The sequence below is a fragment of the Talaromyces marneffei genome, chromosome 3, assembly GCF_009556855.1.
Source record: "Talaromyces marneffei chromosome 3, complete sequence".
In the NCBI taxonomy this organism is placed as follows: domain Eukaryota; kingdom Fungi; phylum Ascomycota; class Eurotiomycetes; order Eurotiales; family Trichocomaceae; genus Talaromyces; species Talaromyces marneffei.
The window spans coordinates 1-19,820 of NC_072350.1; the positions used below are offsets into that span (position 1 = coordinate 1).

At 49.8% G+C, this 19,820-nt stretch overlaps 8 protein-coding genes across 8 annotated transcripts; 2 read left to right on the forward strand and 6 right to left on the reverse strand.

The window, feature by feature from the left end:
• Positions 1–1,500: 1,500 nt before the first annotated feature.
• Positions 1,501–3,360, reverse strand: EYB26_003764 (uncharacterized protein; the record flags this gene model as incomplete). The annotated part of the gene is made up of 1 exon (XM_054263058.1): positions 1,501–3,360. The coding sequence occupies one exon, from the start codon at positions 3,358–3,360 to the stop codon at positions 1,501–1,503; it is 1,860 nt and encodes a 619-aa protein (XP_054119033.1).
• A 56-nt stretch (positions 3,361–3,416) lies between these two features.
• On the reverse strand, positions 3,417–4,070 carry EYB26_003765 (uncharacterized protein; the record flags this gene model as incomplete). Its single annotated transcript, XM_054263059.1, has 1 exon — positions 3,417–4,070. One exon carries the CDS (start codon positions 4,068–4,070, stop codon positions 3,417–3,419), a length of 654 nt encoding a protein of 217 aa, XP_054119034.1.
• A 62-nt stretch (positions 4,071–4,132) lies between these two features.
• On the reverse strand, positions 4,133–5,584 carry EYB26_003766 (uncharacterized protein; the record flags this gene model as incomplete). The annotated part of the gene is made up of 1 exon (XM_054263060.1): positions 4,133–5,584. The coding sequence occupies one exon, from the start codon at positions 5,582–5,584 to the stop codon at positions 4,133–4,135; it is 1,452 nt and encodes a 483-aa protein (XP_054119035.1).
• A 4,254-nt stretch (positions 5,585–9,838) lies between these two features.
• Positions 9,839–13,216, reverse strand: EYB26_003767 (uncharacterized protein; the record flags this gene model as incomplete). The annotated part of the gene is made up of 2 exons (XM_054263061.1): positions 9,839–12,805; positions 12,902–13,216. 2 exons carry the CDS (start codon positions 13,214–13,216, stop codon positions 9,839–9,841), a joined length of 3,282 nt encoding a protein of 1,093 aa, XP_054119036.1.
• A 75-nt stretch (positions 13,217–13,291) lies between these two features.
• On the reverse strand, positions 13,292–14,842 carry EYB26_003768 (uncharacterized protein; the record flags this gene model as incomplete). The annotated part of the gene is made up of 1 exon (XM_054263062.1): positions 13,292–14,842. The coding sequence occupies one exon, from the start codon at positions 14,840–14,842 to the stop codon at positions 13,292–13,294; it is 1,551 nt and encodes a 516-aa protein (XP_054119037.1).
• A 477-nt stretch (positions 14,843–15,319) lies between these two features.
• EYB26_003769 (uncharacterized protein) lies at positions 15,320–16,606 on the forward strand (the record flags this gene model as incomplete). Its single annotated transcript, XM_054263063.1, has 1 exon — positions 15,320–16,606. The coding sequence occupies one exon, from the start codon at positions 15,320–15,322 to the stop codon at positions 16,604–16,606; it is 1,287 nt and encodes a 428-aa protein (XP_054119038.1).
• Positions 16,607–16,639: 33 nt separating this feature from the next.
• Positions 16,640–17,559, forward strand: EYB26_003770 (uncharacterized protein; the record flags this gene model as incomplete). Its single annotated transcript, XM_054263064.1, has 2 exons — positions 16,640–16,679; positions 16,745–17,559. 2 exons carry the CDS (start codon positions 16,640–16,642, stop codon positions 17,557–17,559), a joined length of 855 nt encoding a protein of 284 aa, XP_054119039.1.
• A 967-nt stretch (positions 17,560–18,526) lies between these two features.
• On the reverse strand, positions 18,527–19,009 carry EYB26_003771 (uncharacterized protein; the record flags this gene model as incomplete). Its single annotated transcript, XM_054263065.1, has 1 exon — positions 18,527–19,009. The coding sequence occupies one exon, from the start codon at positions 19,007–19,009 to the stop codon at positions 18,527–18,529; it is 483 nt and encodes a 160-aa protein (XP_054119040.1).
• Positions 19,010–19,820: the final 811 nt, after the last annotated feature.

Genomic DNA, 19,820 nt, shown 5'->3' on the forward strand with positions numbered 1-19,820 from the left:
TCCTACCCTAACCCTAATCCTAATCCTAACCTAACCCTAACCTAACCCTAACCCTAACCTAATCCTAATCCTAATCCTAATCCTAATCCTAATCCTAATCCTAATCCTAATCCTAATCCTAATCCTAATCCTAATCCTAATCCTAATCCTAATCCTAATCCTAATCCTAATCCTAATCCTAATCCTAATCCTAATCCTAATCCTAATCCTAATCCTAATCCTAATCCTAATCCTAATCCTAATCCTAATCCTAATCCTAATCCTAATCCTAATCCTAATCCTAATCCTAATCCTAATCCTAATCCTAATCCTAATCCTAATCCTAATCCCAATCCGATTTCTTTCCTTTTCGGTATGATATATCGACATAATCCTTCATATATATGATTCTTCCATACCGGACCTTCTCTTATCATTCGCTGGTTCGAAAAATGTGGACGGGATCCATGGAATATCCTTTTTCGGACCTCAATCGAAATCGGAATCTTTCTTTTCTCCTCGAATAATCGTGAATAATTATCGTAATATCATCTTTCCTTTCGACTCCGAACGGTGCTATAAATTTATAATCCATATTGATGAACCATGATATTCTTGATCTGGATTATATATAAATACCTTCATTCAACCGTGATCAATCGAAATATATAATCATCTTGTACGTGATATATATGATGTTTTCGGACATATGATATTCGCAATGGTAATATAATGCGGATCGGATTATGGATATAACGGAAATCATCTGAAAAACGTTGATGGTTGCTCTGATGTCGGTCAACCTCGTGGGGCTGTAAATGCTGGTCTGTGGATCGGTGGGTTCGGGACATATCACCGTCTAAATCCGACTTTCCTCGGTAATCTCCAACAACTACGGTCCCGGTCGATATTGGGTGCATCGGTAATGGATATGCCATTTCTGCATCTGGTGTATAAAACTGTCTTTGAACGCGTGTCACTGCCATGAAATATATATTGTTGTAACGTGTAATCTTGTTGTAACGTGTAATACGGTTATGGGGTTCCTATCTTGCCGGGAACGGCATCCACGAACGAATTATATATCTCGATGGTTGGATATGATGATGGACGGTTAATCAACTCCAATATCCTTTCAATGATGATGGATGGATACTCTGCGGTATGAATTATGACTTGCATTGGTATGATGTTGGATTACTGGAAATATATCATGTGTATCTCTCTCTGGTTGGCACTCTAATGTATGGATCCTTCTATCGGCCATTCTTTATCGATCAATGAACCCAAAATTCGGTCGGTGCACCGGAACCTTTGGATATATGCGATATATGGAATATGGGGGGTGTGGGTTGCTCGCTCTGACTTCCATCTCTTTGGTTACTTCCACGATGTCGGTGATTTTTATGATTTGGATCACATGGACGATATGGATCCCTTCCATGGATTCTGTGGAATGGAAACACGGTATCTCTTGATTAAATAACAATATAATGCTTCTGCACCCGGGGTGTAAAACCGTCATGCTCGTGGGGACCGGGATGTGGGTGCAATCACAAACCGACTCAACCGATAAAACACCTCAATCAATCGGGTCCCTTCCATGCCACTCCATCGGATCTTCTGCCCAAACCATGCATATACGTGGTCGGCATCCTCCACATCCACCTGGTCGTCGCGCATCCATGCATATATCGTCTCCGCACATGCGCCGGGGTTCAAATGCATGATGCTGATCACCGTCGGGATCACCACGTCCGGAAACTGGCATTGTCGTTCGGGAATGACCCGCCATCCACCGTCGGGACGGGCCTCGTATCGCTGGCATATGGCCTGGGGCACCCCGCATGTGAAACAACACGAAAACCGCGCGTATTTGCGCCGCTCCCGCATCTGCCGCGTCATCTGCTCGATGTGACCCTGGACAATGCCCGCCGCGGGTTGGGAACATGCCGTGATGGGATGCATGGACATGGCCACATCCATCGTCTCCATATAACACACCGCACATCGGTGTTGCCACTGCAATAATGTGCTCTCTAATTGATCCACCGCCATGGCCGCCTCCCCACGGATCCGTTGCACCTGCTGGGCCATCGTCTGCTTCTGCTGCTCCTGCGCCATCCATGTGGCCGTCACGTCGGCGGAATGCAATGGGGATGGATGCGAACGGACGCTGCATTGATCACATGGTGCCTCACCGTCCGTACAACCGTCGGGTCTCTCGTATGAATCCAAATACGCATCCAATACCGCCCGTCGACATCTGGTGCCGTGGAAATACTCCCGCATGGCCTGTTTCCCTTCTTCATATCCGGCCTCCCACTGCGACCATCCGCGGGCCTGGAATGGCGTGGGCGCGATGATGATGGCTTCACTGGCCTGCCCATCCCGTCCGGCCCGTCCGCTTTCCTGGCTGTACTCCCGCAACATGCTGGGCACCTCCACGTGGATGACACACCGCACGGTGCGAATATTGATGCCCATGCCCAATGCGTTCGTCGCCACAATCGTCATGCCACTGCGGATGGGGTCCGTCGTCCCCTCGGGATGCGGGGTGAATGCCTGTAATGCGTGCTCTTTCATGGCCACGGCCATCTTGCCGTGATATGCCAAACAACCCAATCGGGTGGCCAATGCGTCCACGTCGCCGGTCTCGCTCCGATATACGATGATCTGGCCGCCACGGGGATGCCAATGGGCCTCGCGCTGCCGGATGAATGCCACCACCTCGTCCTCATCCACGTCCACGCTCATCGACTCGACCCGATATGCGATGTTGACCCGCGTCGTGTGGGGACTGCGGAATCGTTGCACGACGGTGGGCGTCAACTGCAACCGCTGGAATAATCGAACCTCATCCACGGCCGGCAACGTGGCCGTCAACAACACCACGGGACTGCCGATGGTCATCAACACGTGTAATCCCGCCATCTTCGGTCGAAACTCCTCGCGGCTGTCCAATATCGTGTGGCATTCGTCGATGACGATCCGGTCCAATCGGTTCCGCTCCTGCAATCGACTGATGTACGATCGAAACCCCTTGCTGGTGGCCGATTCCGGCGTCACTAATACGATCCGCGCCGTCTCGGGCGGTCGATGGGAATTCCACGGCACGCATGATATGCCCGCCTGCGCACACTCCCGCTGCATATCCTGCCGTAACGATACCGTCGGCACCACCACGATGCTCGTCCCGGCACGCTCCCACGCCGCGGGGACCATGAATATCATGCTCTTCCCACCACCGGTGCCCATCACCCCCAATACCCACGGGGCACTGCCCATGACGGCGTCAATGGCCGCTTTCTGGATCCCCTGGAACTGGGCGCCGGGTCCGACAATCCCTTCCAACAACGGCTGAATGGGCGCCTGTCGCATGGCGTGCCAATGGGCCACGGCACGGGGATCCACCGTGGGAATCCCTCGTGTTCGTTTCATGCCGGCACGATGGACGGGGGAAATCCCAAAAACCGATGCCATCGCTCACTGGCCTGTCGAAACTGGGCCTTCATGGCCGCCATGGTCCCGGGGGCTTCCTCCACGCCGCGTGCGTATATCATCCCGGCCACGTGGCTTCCATGTCCGGCTTGGATATCAATCACCGCATCGTCGGCCGTCCACCAACACCCATCCTCGTCCTCATCCATCTCCTGTTCTTCCTCCATCGAATCGCTCTCAAACCCGGTCGTGGGACCCAAATATCGCCGGGCAATGGCGATCATGATCTGCCGGCATGCGCTGATGGTCAATGGGACCCCCATGCCAATCTCGGTTTCTCGTTGCATGGCCCGTTTCATCCGTTCGGACGTCCATGTGGTGCCATCCACCTCCTGGGGCGGCCATATAAACCCACTCCGTTCGGGTTGTCCGTACACCATGGTTTCGACGTGGCGTTGGAATGGCATGGCCAACCGTTGGAAATATATAAACAACTCGCCCACGGCCCGGGGCACGTATCGATGGATGATCTTGGGTCGACCCTGGATGTGGTATCCTTTGTGATACGTGGTCATGAATGACACCAACCCGTGCTCGATCAACTGGTTGCGTAATCCGCCAAACGGGGTGTTCTGGTACCGGATGGACATGGCTTCGGGCCCTCGTGCGGGGGCACCGCTGGTCAAATGCATCAACACCAATAAATACTCCTTCATCCGTCCCACGGCTCGCATCCACTGCTGCACTCGACGGGGGCGCCATGCGTGGGTGGCGGATGTGCCGGATGGACGCTCGGCGTGGATGAATGCGCGTCGGAATCCGGGTTCCTGCCATATGCGGTCGTGTAACCACCATGTGTCATCCACGTCCCATGCATTGCGGGGATCCTGGGCAAAATACCACCCGGGTTGATCCTCGACGGCATGGTCTCCATGGTCTCCCATGCGATGGTTGGCAATCGATGGTCGGTGGGAAACAACAATACGTCCTGCGTCAAATGGTCCCATGCCCGGTTGATAATGCCATGCACCGTCTCCCGCAATTGATCCATGGTAAACCGATGATGCTGGTATGTGATGCGGTCTCCGTGCCATTCAATCAACCCATCCGCCGTGGTGCCGTACCGGATTTTCATGCCGTATGTGCGGGAATCCAACATCCACTTCATCGGGGTGGGTTCCATGGTGGTCATAAATCGCAACATCATCCCGCGTAATGCCACGAAACAATCGGACAATCCGGCATGGGCCTCGCTTTCCTCCCATGCCTGTTGCGCGACTAACATGCGGGCAATCTTGATCATGGCGGACAACTTGGGGGTAAATGCCAACGCCGTCTCCCATCCACCCGACTCCCGGATCCCCATGGCGGCCAACCCGCTGATGATGCCGTTCACGAACTCCTGCCCGTGCTGACCCTGTAATCGATGGTCCAACATGGCGATGCACCATGTCAATATGGCACGATCGACGGCATCCAATGGCTGGTCGGTGGGATCCATCTCCTCGGTGGCATGGACGGGGGAATGGGTGCTCTCGTCCTCGGACATGGCCTGCCGGATCTGGTGGATGGTCTCGCATTGGGTGGCATGGAACTGAAATCGGACGTCGCCGGTACTCACACTGCGCATGATATACCGGATGATCCGTTGCCACACCTCGATGTACTGTTCAATGGTGCCGGCCACCATCCGCGCTTGGAACGGGTGTTGGGGCATCTGATCCACCTGTTTCCGGTGCATCTCAAATCGACTGAATATGTTCAACCGCGTCAATGTGGTGCGCTGCGCGACCATGACGATCCGGTGAAATCGCTCGTCAATCTCGGCCAATATGGGCTCTTGTTCGGGATCGGGTCGTTGTAACAATGCCCGTAATGTGCCTCGATCCTCCTCTAACAAATGATCGGCCCATCCCATCCGTTCGACCCATGGGTTGACCTCGCGGGACTCGTGGGGACGGATCCGTTCTCGTTCCGCGGCGTCGATCTGCTGCTCTCGATGGATGATCTCCTGCTTCATCGCCTGCTGCGCCGCATCCCATGATGGGTTTTCTGGATCGGATATGGCGGTGGTGATGGTGGTATGGTCATGTTGGACGGCAAACCGTTGGGATCCACGTCCTTTGGGGATAAACCGTTGGCTGGCTACAATGTTCCATGGCATGTTGGGCTGGGGTTTGGACGGTGCCTTGGAACGGGGTCGTCCTCGGTTCTGGGGGTTTTTCCATCCATGTTCCTGGCGGCAATGGTCGTGGATCCGTCGAATGGTCTCTCCAATCCAATGGCAACCGGGATAACTACACTGATATGTGGGATCCCGCGGTGGGATCAATCCGGGAATGGGCGCAATGGGCTTATGGGGGATCACCAATTCACGGTGATGGCGGATCCGTTTGGGAAACTGCTGGTGATATTGCTGGAATAATATAATGTGCTGTGAATGCCGTTCTCGTATATGCCTCGTGTTCCGTAAATGGGATGGTAACTGACTATCAAATACAACATGCTGGCACAAACAACAAATTACAATCCGATGATGGGGGTCATACTGGAATATCTGGTCAACAATTGGGGGTGCCATGCTTGATTATGATTTACTCCTGGTGAATTGAATGAATATGAATGGCATGAATATGAATATACACGTGGAACGCGTGGGAATACGCGTCGTGGAAATGCTAATATGACCCCTTATGGTGTGGATGAATATCTATATTGGGTATAACGCTTCCGCAAACCACCAACATCAAAAATGAACCCTAATCATTTTCAATCATATACCACTGGTGAACGAATCGCTCAAATTGATTATACTTACATGGACAAGTTGCCCGAAGTCGACATTATATCTGGTCCAAATTTGAGCGGTAACCCTAGTGGTAAATATAGCTGGGGGATAACCGCCAATAAATAAATGGCGGTTATCCAGACTGCCTAGCACCACACTAGTGTTTGTTAGCAAAAATAAATGGCGGTTATATCACCGACATTTAAAATAAGTGTTAGTTACCAGCTACTCCCGTTAAAGTTACTGGCCACTTGGGTTAAAGTTACTGGCTACTCGTGTCAAAGTTACTGGCCACTTGGGTTAAAGTTATGCCGTACTTGGCTGAAAGTTACTGGCCATTTGGGTTAAAGTTATCCCGTACTTGCGTTAAAGTTACGCGCTACTCGCGTTACAGTTACTGGCTACTCGTGTCAAAGTTACTGGCCACTTGGCTTACAGTTATGCTGTACTTAGCTTAAAGTTATCGGCCACTTGCTTTAAACTTATGGCGTATCTGTGTTAAACGTACTGGTCACTCACCTGAATCATTTCGAACCGAGTTGGGAGTTGTGTTATCCTGCCCTGGATCTATAACTTGTGTTACGCTGTTAACCCGGAACCGATAATGGGGGTGACCAATCTCTCTACCTACAACGGGCATGATGAAATCCTCCATGTGCAACTCGCCCTACTAAACCCTCTACGTCTAATGTGCCTGATTGAATCTGTTATCTATAACTTTCTGTACCCTGCCTATAATGTGTAACTTGTGTTATCTAATCCTTGATATATAAGTTGTATTACCCTGCCGTGAACCTCCAAGTTGCCTTCCCTGACGTGCAACTCGATATATCTCCGTATATAATATGGACCAAATCGGAATGGGAATATATATACTGTACCTGTCAGTTGGCTTATTGAATCCTTGATGTGTATGTTGGGTTATGGGGTCAATCCTTTGTGTGGAAGTTGGCTTATCCTACTCTTTATGTGCAAGTTGGGTGACTCTACCCGGTATGTGAAACTTGGGTTATCCTACCCTCTTCTAACCCTTGCGTTACCCGGCCCTTTATGTGTAAGTTGGGTTATCCTACCCTTTATGTATAAGTTGGGTTACTCTACTCTTTATGTGCAAGTTGGGTTACTCTACCCTTTACGTGTAAGTTGGGTTATCCTACTCTCTTCTAACCCTTGGATTACCCAGCCCTTTATATACAAGTTGGATTATCCTACCCTTTACGTGCAAGTTGGGTTATCCTACTCTCTTCTAATCCTTGGCTTACCCAGCCCTTTATATACAAGTTGGATTATCCTACCCTTTATGTGCAAGTTGGGTTATCTGGCCCTTTACCTACAAGTTGGGCTATTAAAATCCTTTATATGCAAGCTGGATTATGGGGTGTATTTTAATCTATTATCTGAATCCGATCTCTAATCACGATCTGAATCTGATCCCTAACCATAATCTGAATCTGATCCCTAACCATGATCTGAATCCGATCCCTAACCATGATCGGAATCCAATCCCTAACCATGATTGGAATCTAATCCCTAACCATGATCGGAATCCGATCCCTAACCATGATCTGAATCCAATCCCTAACCATGATCCGAATCCAATCTCAAACCTTCATGTAATAATCTCCATCCTCTATATATTCCTCACTCTTGATCTCTAATATCAATTATATAATGCCGCTCAGTTGCTGGTTGCTATTGCAACTGAAACCCACCACCCGGTATATATATTGCGAATTTATGTTCATGATCACCACTGCAAGTTCTGCATATATAAATAATTATGCCTCTATATGCTGGATATCACTATTCCTAATAATATATAATTGTATGGAGTATATCGCGGCTGCGGTCTATGGGATGAATCGAATATATAATAATCGCAGCTCCATCATATATATAACCTCACCCGGGGAATTCCCGCTCGATCAATCCACATATCCAATTCATCTCCACCACCAATCCACTGCGCTTCTCACTGCATCGTCGAAATCGCCGTTGGAAATGCCTGATCAACTGCCGTGGGTCGTTGATGTCGACCGTGGGGGACTGCCCCTGTATTCGCCGTTGCGATGCTATGTGGATGGCATCCTGCTGCGGTCGATACAATAACTGCCCTATGATCCAAATCGCGATATGGGTTACAGTTATAGCCACTTGGTTATGGAGCCAATCCTGGATATGTAAATTGGATGACCAATCTCTCTACCTATAAGTTGGGTGACTAATCTTTCTACCGGTAAGTTGGGTTACCAATCCCTCTACTGGTAAGTTGGGTTATTGAATCCTTAATATACATGTTGGGTGATGGGGTCAATCCTTTATATGTAAGTTGGCTTACCCTGCGATTAATGTCTAAGTTGGCTTTCTTGATGTGCAAGTTGGGTAATGGCGCGAACATATATCTCTATATATAATATGAATCCGATCTCTAACCCTGATCAAAATCCAGTCCCGAACCATAATCGAAATCTGATCCCTAACCCTGATCCAAATCTGATCCTGATCCCTAACCATAATCGAAATCTGATCCCGAACCATAATCGAAATCTGATCCCGAACCCTGATCTAAATCTAGTCCTGAATCCGGATATAACAGTCATAATCTTCGATATATATCTTGCTCGTGATCAATAATCTTCATAATATCATCGTCATGTGTTGTGGATGGAGATGATCAATTTCCTCGATGAACTGTGATATATATATATATAATTCTCAATCATGGTGATGGTCTCAACGTTGCGGGATATGATGATATATCATATATATTGGGGGGTATTGATGGAAGGAGTGGAATATACAATGATGGAATGGGGATATGAATATATATAACCTCACATGGGGAATTCCCGCTCAATAAATCTACACATCCAATTCGTCTCTACCACCAATCCACTGCGCTTCTCACCGCGTCGTCTAAATCGCCATTGGAAATGCCGGATCAACTGCCGCGGGTCGTTGATGTCTACTGTGGGGGAGTACCCCTATATTCGCCGTTGCGATGTTATATGGATGGCATCCTGCTGCGGTCGATACAATAACTGCCTGATGAACCGAATCGCGATATGGGTTACAGTTATAGCCACTTGGTTATGGAGCCAATCCTAGTGTAAATTGGGTTACCAATCTCTCTATCTATAAGTTGGGTTACTAATCTTTCTACCTATAAGTTGGATTACCAATCCCTCTACCGGTAAGTTGGGTTATTGAATCCTTAATATACATGTTGGGTTATGGGGTCAATCCTTTATATGTAAGTTGGCTTTCTTGATATACAACTTGGGTAATGGCGCCAATGTATATCTCTATATATAATATAAATCCGATCTCTAACCATAATCGAAATTCAATCCCGAACCCTGATCCAAATCTGATCCTGAACCCTGATCTAAATCTAGTCCTGAATCTGGATATAACAGTTATAATCTTCGAATATATCTTGCTCATGATCAATAATCTGAATAATATCATCGTGATGCGTTGTGGATGGAGATGATCAATTTCCTCTATGAACGGTGATATATATATACAATTCTTAATCATTGTAATGGCCTCAACGTTGCTGGATATGATGATATATCATATATGTTGGGGGGTATTGATGGAATGGGGATATAAATATATATAACCTCACGCGGGGAATTCCCGCTCGATAAATTCACACATCCAATTCATCTCTACCACCAATCCGCTGCGCTCCTCACCACGTCGCCCAAATCGCCGTTGGAAATGTCCAATCAACCCTCGCTCATCGTCAATGTCCACCCCGGGGAACTGGGCCTGCATTCGCTGTTGCCATGCTACACGGATTGAATGCCGCTGCGGTCCATGCAATAACTGTCCCATGATCGGAATCGCCACATGGGGATATTGACACCGCTCGTGCGTCTTCTGGTAACCACCGTAGCCGTTGCTCTCCCACTGTTGGCAAATCCACTGCGGGGAATGGCATCCAAAACATGCCGCATATGCCTCATACCCTCGCCGTCCGGCCCCCCGTGGCTGATGGACCACCTGTTCGATCACCTGGTCCATCCATGACTGCGCAATCTGTGCCTGTGGATGGGGACAATTGCCAATCCTATGGTGCGCTGGTTGCCCTGTCATCCCGCATAATCGACATTGCCCGGCCCACCGGTCAAACGGTTCCCGGATGGACTCGATTTCCTGTCCATCCGCCTCCGCGTGCTGCGTCTGTCGTTGCATGGGCCCCTGGTAATATGCCGTCGACGGGAATATGGGATGGGCCCGACGTTTGGCCATGGGGGGGATGGAATGGTGGGAAATGGCGCGTTTGCGTGGACCGGGTGATGGTGTGGGAATGGCGATATGGTGGCTGTTGGGACTGGTGAAATGGCTGGTCCTTGGGCGGTTCTTTGGGCAGCCGTTTGGTCTGTCATGGATGGCTGAATGACTGGCTGAATGACTGGCTGAATGACTGGCTGGATCACTGGCTGGATCACTGGCCGAATCACTGGCCGAATCACTGGCCGAATCACTGGCCGAATCACTGGCTTCCTGTCTGTTATTCTGGCGGGCAATAAGCCAGCGATTGGGACTGGCATTCGGACTGGCGGGATCGGGATCTATAATACTCTGACACCGGTCACACATCGCCTCACCATCCTCACACTGCTGCCGTGTATATCCATCCACCGTCCCGTCCAAATATATATCTAATGCCCGCCGTCGACAACCACCACCAATGTATTCCTGCACCCGCGAATCCACCGTGGGGGGATCATCCCAACCCCGTCCGTGACCATCAATTAACATGATTGCCTGGCTGGCATCCCCATCACGTCCAGCTCGTCCACTTTCCTGCCCATAATCCAACAATGACCGCGTCCGGCCCACGTGGATCACCAGCCGGATGTCGGGAATGTCAATCCCCATCCCCAATGCACTCGTGGCGACCATCACCCCGGGATTCTGCTTCTGGAATAATGCTAACATCCCCTTTTTATCCACCGCCTGGCTGTAATATGCCGGACATTGCAGTTGGTGCGCAATCTGCTGGACGGTGGCAATGGTATTGGTATATATGACCACTTTCCCCTCGTGGAGCTGCTGAACTCGCTGCTGAATCCACGTAATCATCAGCTCGCTCATATCACAAGATGGCTCACCAGCGCCAATCTCGATCACTTGATATGCCACGTTGGTCCGGCTGGTCCGGCCGCGGAACCACTGGATCGTTGGGGAATCTAAATACATCCGCTGGCATAACAATGCTTCGCTTTCACGGGGCAAGGTGGCGGTTAATAACACGAGTTGGGTCTCCGCGCGGACTAATGCACCCAGCTGCGCCATCTGCTTCCGGAACTCATATCCTTCCTGCAATATGATGTGGCATTCGTCGATCACAATGCGGTCCAGCTCCTTGGTCCACTGCTTTCGGTTGATAAAGGTCTGGAACGTCTCACTCATGGCGGATTCGGGCGTGACCAATACAATCGATGCTCCATCCACGGGACGTCGCGAATCCCATTCCACACATGAGATGCCCAAGGTCTGGCATCGCTGTTGGAGATCTCCCCGTAATGCCACCAATGGAACAACCACAATGGTGGTGCCTCCACGGCTCATCCATGCGGGCAACATGAACAATAAACTCTTCCCCGCGCCCGTGGGCATGATGGCAACAATGGGACTCTGCCGCTGGACGATGGACTGAATCACGGCTTTCTGGGTCCCTCGAAACGTGGCGGACGGTCCCATCATCTGCTGTAATGACTCGTCGAGATCCATGGCTCGGGTATGGCTCCATCGCTCGATCTGACTGGCCTGGGCCGTGTCTTGGAATGGGGTGATCATGCGGGAACGCAGTGATTGGATGGCGGATGTAAACCCCAAAAACTGATGCCATTCCTGGCTGCTTTGCCGGAATCGTTGTCGTCGATCGGCCACTTCGCCAGCTCGTTCGGTGGTTTCCCGCGCATATACAGCTCCCGCCACGTGGGGGCTGTGTCCAGCCTGCTCATCCATCATCCGGGCCATAATCTGGGCCTCATCCTCATGCAAATCATCCTCCGTGGTGGAATGGGGGTCACGGCGAACAAATGCCCGTTCTGCTCGCATATATCGGCGGCTGATTGCAATGGCAATCTCACGGTACGATGCAATATTCAATGTCTGCCCGGACAATCCCACAGTGCTCTCCCGTTGTAATATCCGCCGCACCCGTTCCGAGGTCCATGTGGGTTCCCACGGCGCGGAGGCCCAGATATGGGGATTGATGTCCTCCCGCTGATGCATCCACGCGTCGATGCGCCGTTGAAATGGCAATACCAGCCATAAATACCATACCAGGAGCTCACCCACCTCTCGTGGTAAATATCGATGGATGATCTTGACGTCGCCACTCACCTGATATCCTTTATGATACCGCGCCACCAATACCACCATGCCGTCCTCAATGAACATGTTCCGGATCCCACCAACGTGGCTATTCTCATGTCGAATGCTCAACAACTCCGGGGCACGAGCGGGTTGGCCCCATGTGAATTGGACCGCCGCCAGCAGCTTCTCCAAAAACGTGCTGATCCGTCGGTGGAATGCCTGCCAGCGGATGGGCTGAATGCCGTGGCCGTCGGCCTAGATCAATCGACGGCATAATGGGGGATGATCCTGGATATGCTGCCATAGCCAGCCGGTGCCATCGATGGGCCATGGGGTCCGCGGATCCTGCACAAAACTCCATTGGGGATCCTCATTGAACGGGTTGTCATACAGCTGATCCCATGGAATCACTGGCACCTGATTGGGGGTGCATTGCAGCAAATCCTCCATCAAGATCCGCCATGCATCTCGCACCGTGTGGTCGACCATGCCACGGAACTGCCGCATTGTAAATTTGACATCTTTATATAACAGCTCATCACTATTCTGCCACGTCACATGGCCCTCCGTGGTGGTGTTGTAATGGATCTTCAACCCATACGTCCGTAAATCCAACATCCACTGCATTGGGCTCTGGGATCCACGCACCATGAACCGGTCCATCATCTGCGTCACCCACTGCAAACACCCTTTCTTGGATGGAGTGGCACGGGGGGATGGGGATCCTCCGTACGCACTGTCCTAGTCGTTCTCCTGCATGGAACTGGCGGGTTCAGCGTCGTCCTCGTTCTCCGCCAGTTCCATGGCTTTCCGGACCACCATGAACCGGGCCAGTTTGATCACTTTGGACAAAATGGGCGGGTAATCCTCCGGGGTCCGCCATCCACCTCGATCGCGAACGCCCAACACCGCCATGGCACACACCAATGCGCAGTCGTATTCCCGGTGTACCACACGCTGGTTCAACAGCTCGATGCAAAAGTCCAAACACGCCCGCTGGATGGGGGTCAACGGTGGGATGGAGCTCTCCGGGATGGAGCCCGCTGGAATGGAGCTCTCCAGCTCGGGGTCATGGTGGATCTCCTCGTCCATCTCATCGTCGTCGGTGAATGATTCGTCGTCGGAGCCGGACGACTCGCTGGATCCAGGGGATGGGCTCAGCTCCCATGGACGCCGCTGTCCAGGTTGCAAGACCATCGACCGTCCCGAACTCCGGGGTGGGATCCGGGGACGAGCAACCTGCACCAGTCGATTCCACGCGGCGTGTTGTCGTTGGGTGAATCGATATGGGGGATGTCTCTTGTCGGATGCACATTGCTGTGTCCGCCAAAAAAACATCAATATCTGCTGCCATGGACGAATGCGCTCTGGTATCGTCTCCAGATCCTGATATGCCTCCAGTGGCTGATACCGGGTTTGATGTTGTTCTGTCCGGATGGCTTCCATGCGCACAAACACGCCAGTGTGGATGACGGACTGCTGGCTGATCTGTCCCACCTGGCCCATGGCTATCCATATAGCCTGGATGGCACGTTCATTGGGATCGGCAATGGGGGATTGATCTATTTGGTCATCTATAGCGGGCATGTCGATATATTCCAACAACTGGGTGCTGGAAAATGGGTGTAAATATAGCACCCAGCCGGTCCGACGGAGCCATGGATTGGCCTCATCGATATGGCCTTGCTGGATCCGCTCAGCAGCTTGCTTCTCGTACTCGGCATACTGCCGGCTGGCTTGTTCCCAAATCGTGGATCTGGATGCGGTGGGAATGGGATGGGAGTCCTCTTTGTCATCAATAATAGCGAAATACTGGGACCCCATCTTCCGGGGGAAGATTCGCTGGCATCGAACCTGTCGACATGCCTGTTCCTGCCGTGCCAGGATGGTCTGCATGGTAGATTGGGTAGGTTGGCCTTTGTGGGCGGTCCGGCTCCAACCGTGCTGCTTGAGCCAATGTTGCCGCATGGTGTCTATACTTGGACACACATACCAACATGACTCGGGTGATAACTGGCACTGCCAGCCGTCTAATGGACCAACGAGCTGGGGAATGACGTGTGTCCGAGTGGGGGGAATCTCCAACTCGATGGGATCAATGGCGAGATCGGGCCAGCTACGAACCTCATCACCAAGCTGGATCCGCACGGCAGGTGATATATAACTATGGGCACGCTGCAAATGGCCTTCAATCTGACTTGGCCAGACACCATACTGGCATTCACGGCATACCACAACGGGGAAATCCACCAGTCGTGCAAAATATGTATTCTGGAATGGAATGGTGTTCATTATGCTATCGTTGGTGGTGATATATAATACCTAAATTTGAACGATGGAGTCAAATGGTGGAAGTGAATGGAAATATATTGAATAATCTATGGAATGTATAACAAAATAAACACTGTCTCTATCTAGCTACGCACAGACCACATCTTATTTGAACAGCTAGTTAGCTTCCGATGCACCCCAACAAAACGATCTTACCGGTAAAACTCATTAACTTTGCTATACTTCTACAGGATATTAACATGGTCGATCATGGTGAAAACTTCAGCGTGTGGAGATAAATGGGTAAATAATAGTTGATGAAAGTTTCATGCGGATTGGTCGTAAAAAGTTGATTGTATCCTACGTTTTTCGGTGATTGTATCCTACGTGCTAACCCCAGATTTTTGTTAGTGAAAAAATAACCCTAACCCGAACCCTGATTGTATCCTACTTGCATACAATCAGATATTTTGGATAGAAGCAGAGAAAGGAATACGCATGGACCCCGCTAAGGTGAAAGTAATACAGGAATGGCAGGCCCCTACTAATATAAGAGAAGTCCGACAGTTCCTAGGGTTCGCCAACTTTTACCGACAGTTCATCCGAAACTACTCTGAGATAGTCCGACCGTTGACTAACCTCACACACCGTGGTACTCTCTTTACATGGAATGACCAATCTGACAAAGCCTTTAAAGATCTAAAAAGCCTTTTTATCACTGAGCCTGCTCTAGTCGCCTTTGACCCTACGCGGAAAACAATAGTGGAGACTGATTCTTCAGGATACGCCAATGGAGGAACGCTTTCCCAATATGACAACGAAGGACGGCTCCGAACCTGCGCCTACTACTCACGGAAGCTGAACCCAGTGGAATGTAACTATAAGATCCATGATAAAGAGCTACTTGCTATTATTGACTGCATGAAGCAATGGGAAGCTGAACTAATGTCCCTGGACGGCTCCTTCACGGTGGTGACTGACTATAAGAACCTACGCTACTTCAATACAATCCGAAGGCTAAGTGAACGACAGATGCGCTGGCAAATACTCCTTTCCCGATTCCAATATGAACTTGTTTATCGCCCAGGCGCACAAGCCTTCCAACCTGACGCCCTCTCCCGAAGACCACAGGATATGCCACAGGACTATAATGATGACCGTCTTACTTATCGAGACCGGATCCTTATACCACTAAATATACAAGCCTGCCCTGTTGAGGTTCTGAGAGAAGCTATCCCAAAGCTAGATACCCTCTGGCAACAAGCAGAGGCACAGGATAAGATATATGACCGCATACGCCGTGCTGTATCTGATAAGCTACGAACATTCCCTAGAGAACTAGGCCTTAAAGTTACTATATCCGATTGCAAGACCGACGAACAAGGACGGCTTTACCATCGAGGCCGACGATGGGTCCCTGAATATGAGCCGCTACGAACTAAGATCATACAGCAAAGCCACGACTCACTACTCTCAGGACACCCAGGACATAACGGGACAAGTGCTATAGTAGGACGAGCATTCTTCTGGCCTCATATACACCAGGATGTCCGACGGTTCACGAGTAACTGCGACAAATGTGGCGCGAACACCATCTGGAGAGAACGGCGACAAGGATTATTAAAGCCACTACCAATCCCTGAAAGGAAATGGCGTCAAATAAGCACTGATTTTATCGACAAGCTCCCTGAATGTGGTGGATATACGAACCTTATGGTTATCGTGGATCGGCTCTGTAAAGGTGTTATCTTAATCCCCTTAAAAACCTCTCCGCTGAAACAGTAGCCCGGAAATTCATCAAGTACTTCATATCGCGCCATGGGTTCCCAAACGGCATCATCTCTGACCGAGGCACACAGTTCGTGAGTGAAATATGGGGATATATATGCCGAAGCATGAAAATAGACCGACATTTATCAACAGCCTGGCACCCGCAAACTGATGGACAAACTGAAAGAATGAATGCTGTTATTGAGGATTATCTACGGAAACACTGTAACTATTTTCAGACGGATTGGAAAGACCTCCTGCCTATAGCTGAACTTGCTATTAATAACCGGATATCGACATCAACAGGCATGAGCGCCTTCTTCCTGGAATATGGTTATGATCTCGAAGTAATTGACCTACGAGAAACAACCCACGAACCCACGACACGACGCAAAGAACGTGAGATCGCAAAAGGGATTGTCGAGAAACTAGCACAGGCTACAGAGTTGGCCCAGACTGAATTAGCAGCCACACAACAACGCATGGAGGAATCTGCGAACCGGCACCGAGACGCCGCCTACGACTACAGAATCGGGGACAAAGTCTGGCTCAATCTACGCAATATCCGCACCAATAGACCCTCCAAAAAGCTTGATGATCGACATGCTAAATACACAGTCCTGGAGAAAGTTGGAACCCACGCATACCGGCTGGATGTAGGGGGACAAATACACGATGTCTTCCACACTTCGCTACTACGGCCTGCTTCGCAAAATCCCTTCCCGTCTCAGGAATTAGCAGATTACCAGCCTCCAGGCGTATTGATCGATGGTGAAGAAGAATGGGTTGTCGAACGGATTGAAGCAGAGCGCTCTGTCAAGCGAGGACGAGGGTATTCGCGACAATATCTGGTCAAGTGGCTGGGGTATGCGGAACGACAGTGGGTGCCAGCGCGGAACCTAGAGGACACCATTGCGTTGGATAGTTGGGAAGCCGCGAAGGGGGAGGGGGGTAATGTTATGAGCTGACCTCATATGAAATAGGTTCGGGCAGTCAAGCCCTCACCGAGAACGTGCGACACGTGAAGATATTCCCGAGTACCGGACAGGCGCTGAGCATGACACCTAAGGATAACACCCTTGGGAAATGCATCCGGGATACTATTCCCAGGGCCGTACCAACGTTACCGAGCAAGCCCCGAACATACGGGAATGGCACACGAAGTTCCCTCACAAGCACCGAGACGGTGCTGAACGTACGGAGGAATTGACCGAACCAGCGAGCTCCTTATCCCTATATGAACTGCATGTACGAGCTGAGAATCTTGTTGTTTTCTTTCCTTCTTTTCTTCATGTTATGTTTTCTATTTTAATATGCCCTTACAGTGCGCATTAAGCGGGACTAGCCCGTAACATCGACGAGAAGATGAGGAATATGATTATTACTAGTATGTGTCATCAATGGCTATGTTGAGATATCATGCTTCCGCACCTAGGATGTTATACTGAGCATATTAAGTCGTGAGCGCACTGAGTACACGGAGTACACACGGAGCATACTAAGTGACCTGAGCGAAGCTATTACTCTAATAGAATATATATTTAGTTTTACTCTATCATCTTGAATTAACTGTTTAATCTTAAGTATACGATTACTTATAGATCTGTTCAAGTAGGCTCCTTTGAATATCTCGTAGAAGTTAGGCCAAATAGCTTCATAAATTCGAACTTTGAGTGAAATCAGAATACCGAAAAATACAGCTAAGAATCATGACTTTTGCATAATTTGTGCAAGTCCTATGTTTGCACTGTTTACAGTCCCATTGGGAAGTCCCAATTCCCAATGGAACTTCCATAGCAATTCTAGTCCCGCCCATTGGGACCAAAATTTCTGAATTTTAGTCCCATGGACGGGCATGGGAAATTCCCATGGACAAGGTTCCATGGGCATTGTCAAGGTCTAGTTGATATGTTAACCACTAATATAAAAAAATAATCACAGGCCACCACAAAGAGTAACACGGATCCTCGTTTCAGTTGGGCATGTTAGAACCGGCGCTTGGCCACCTGGATTCGTACCATCAGGCCATTCAAATGGGATGCAACGAAAACCCTTACCATCAAGAGGGTGGACCGAGACTGGGAAAGGGCGAAAGGAGTCTCCAAACTGATTGCAAAGACTGTAATATACTCCGGTTTCGGTTAATTGGTAGCCAAAGATGGTTCGAGCTGCACCGCTTGAGAGAGCACCTGGGCTAACGGCGACACTTACGGACGAACCACCAGGTTGAGGGTTCATCGGGAAAGCTTGCTGCTCCTCTGGACGAAGACGGCTAAGAATGCCGTTTTCGCCAATAGTATCAAGACTCCAGGGCCAGACATCGAAAGAGCAGTTATTAAAGACAAGTACGCGGCCAATAGCAGAGGCCGACGAAGAAAGGCTGGTAATAACAGCGAGGATTATGAATGACGCATGCATTTTGTTTGAAATTATGGATAGACAACAACGGCAACTGCGGTCTAATTACTGCTATGATTAGGAAGACTGGAGGGACATCGGCCCCCTTTTATATCTGTCTTGCGACTATTATACCATACTATTGCTGAGTAGTATCATCTACAAGCACTGATAACTATGTTGGTTTATTAGCCTAGTATCTAAAGTTCTAAACACGCTTGAGACAGTTTAGAATAGCCGCCACGAATAGCCGCCACGTCACGGGGCTGGATCCGGCCTACGAATCACCCAGTTGTGTCGTAGACGTTGTGATTGGGTTAGACCATACAAAAGTCCCTAACCACGAGGTTTGAGACAGCTTAGAATAGCCGCCACGAATAACCGCTATCCAACCTCAAGTTACAAGCCGGGTTACAGGCCCGCACCCGGATAACCCGGTTTTCCTACCCCTAAAATATCCTAGGTATCTAGGGCCGGATGATTGGCCGGTTACCATACCAGTTACAAAAAACTATCCACTTCTCCTAAGAAGTGATTACCAAACCTTTCGGTGCTGGAATTAGTATGGCAGGGGATGGCAAATGCGGCCGGTAATCTAAAGCTTCGGATCCCTCACATTCAACAATGAGATAGATCACCACTAGGGGTATTCACTATTCAGTAGCCGTGGAAAACAAGTCGGGGAAAACTTCTACTATTACCCGTCTTTCCCCACTCGGACAGTAGGGCTAGTGCCAGAAAATAAAGCTATGCCTAATATGGAAGGTCGTACACATTTGTTACGAATCAACCTGCATGACGCTAAAGGATACTATCACAAGAAAGGGAAGGC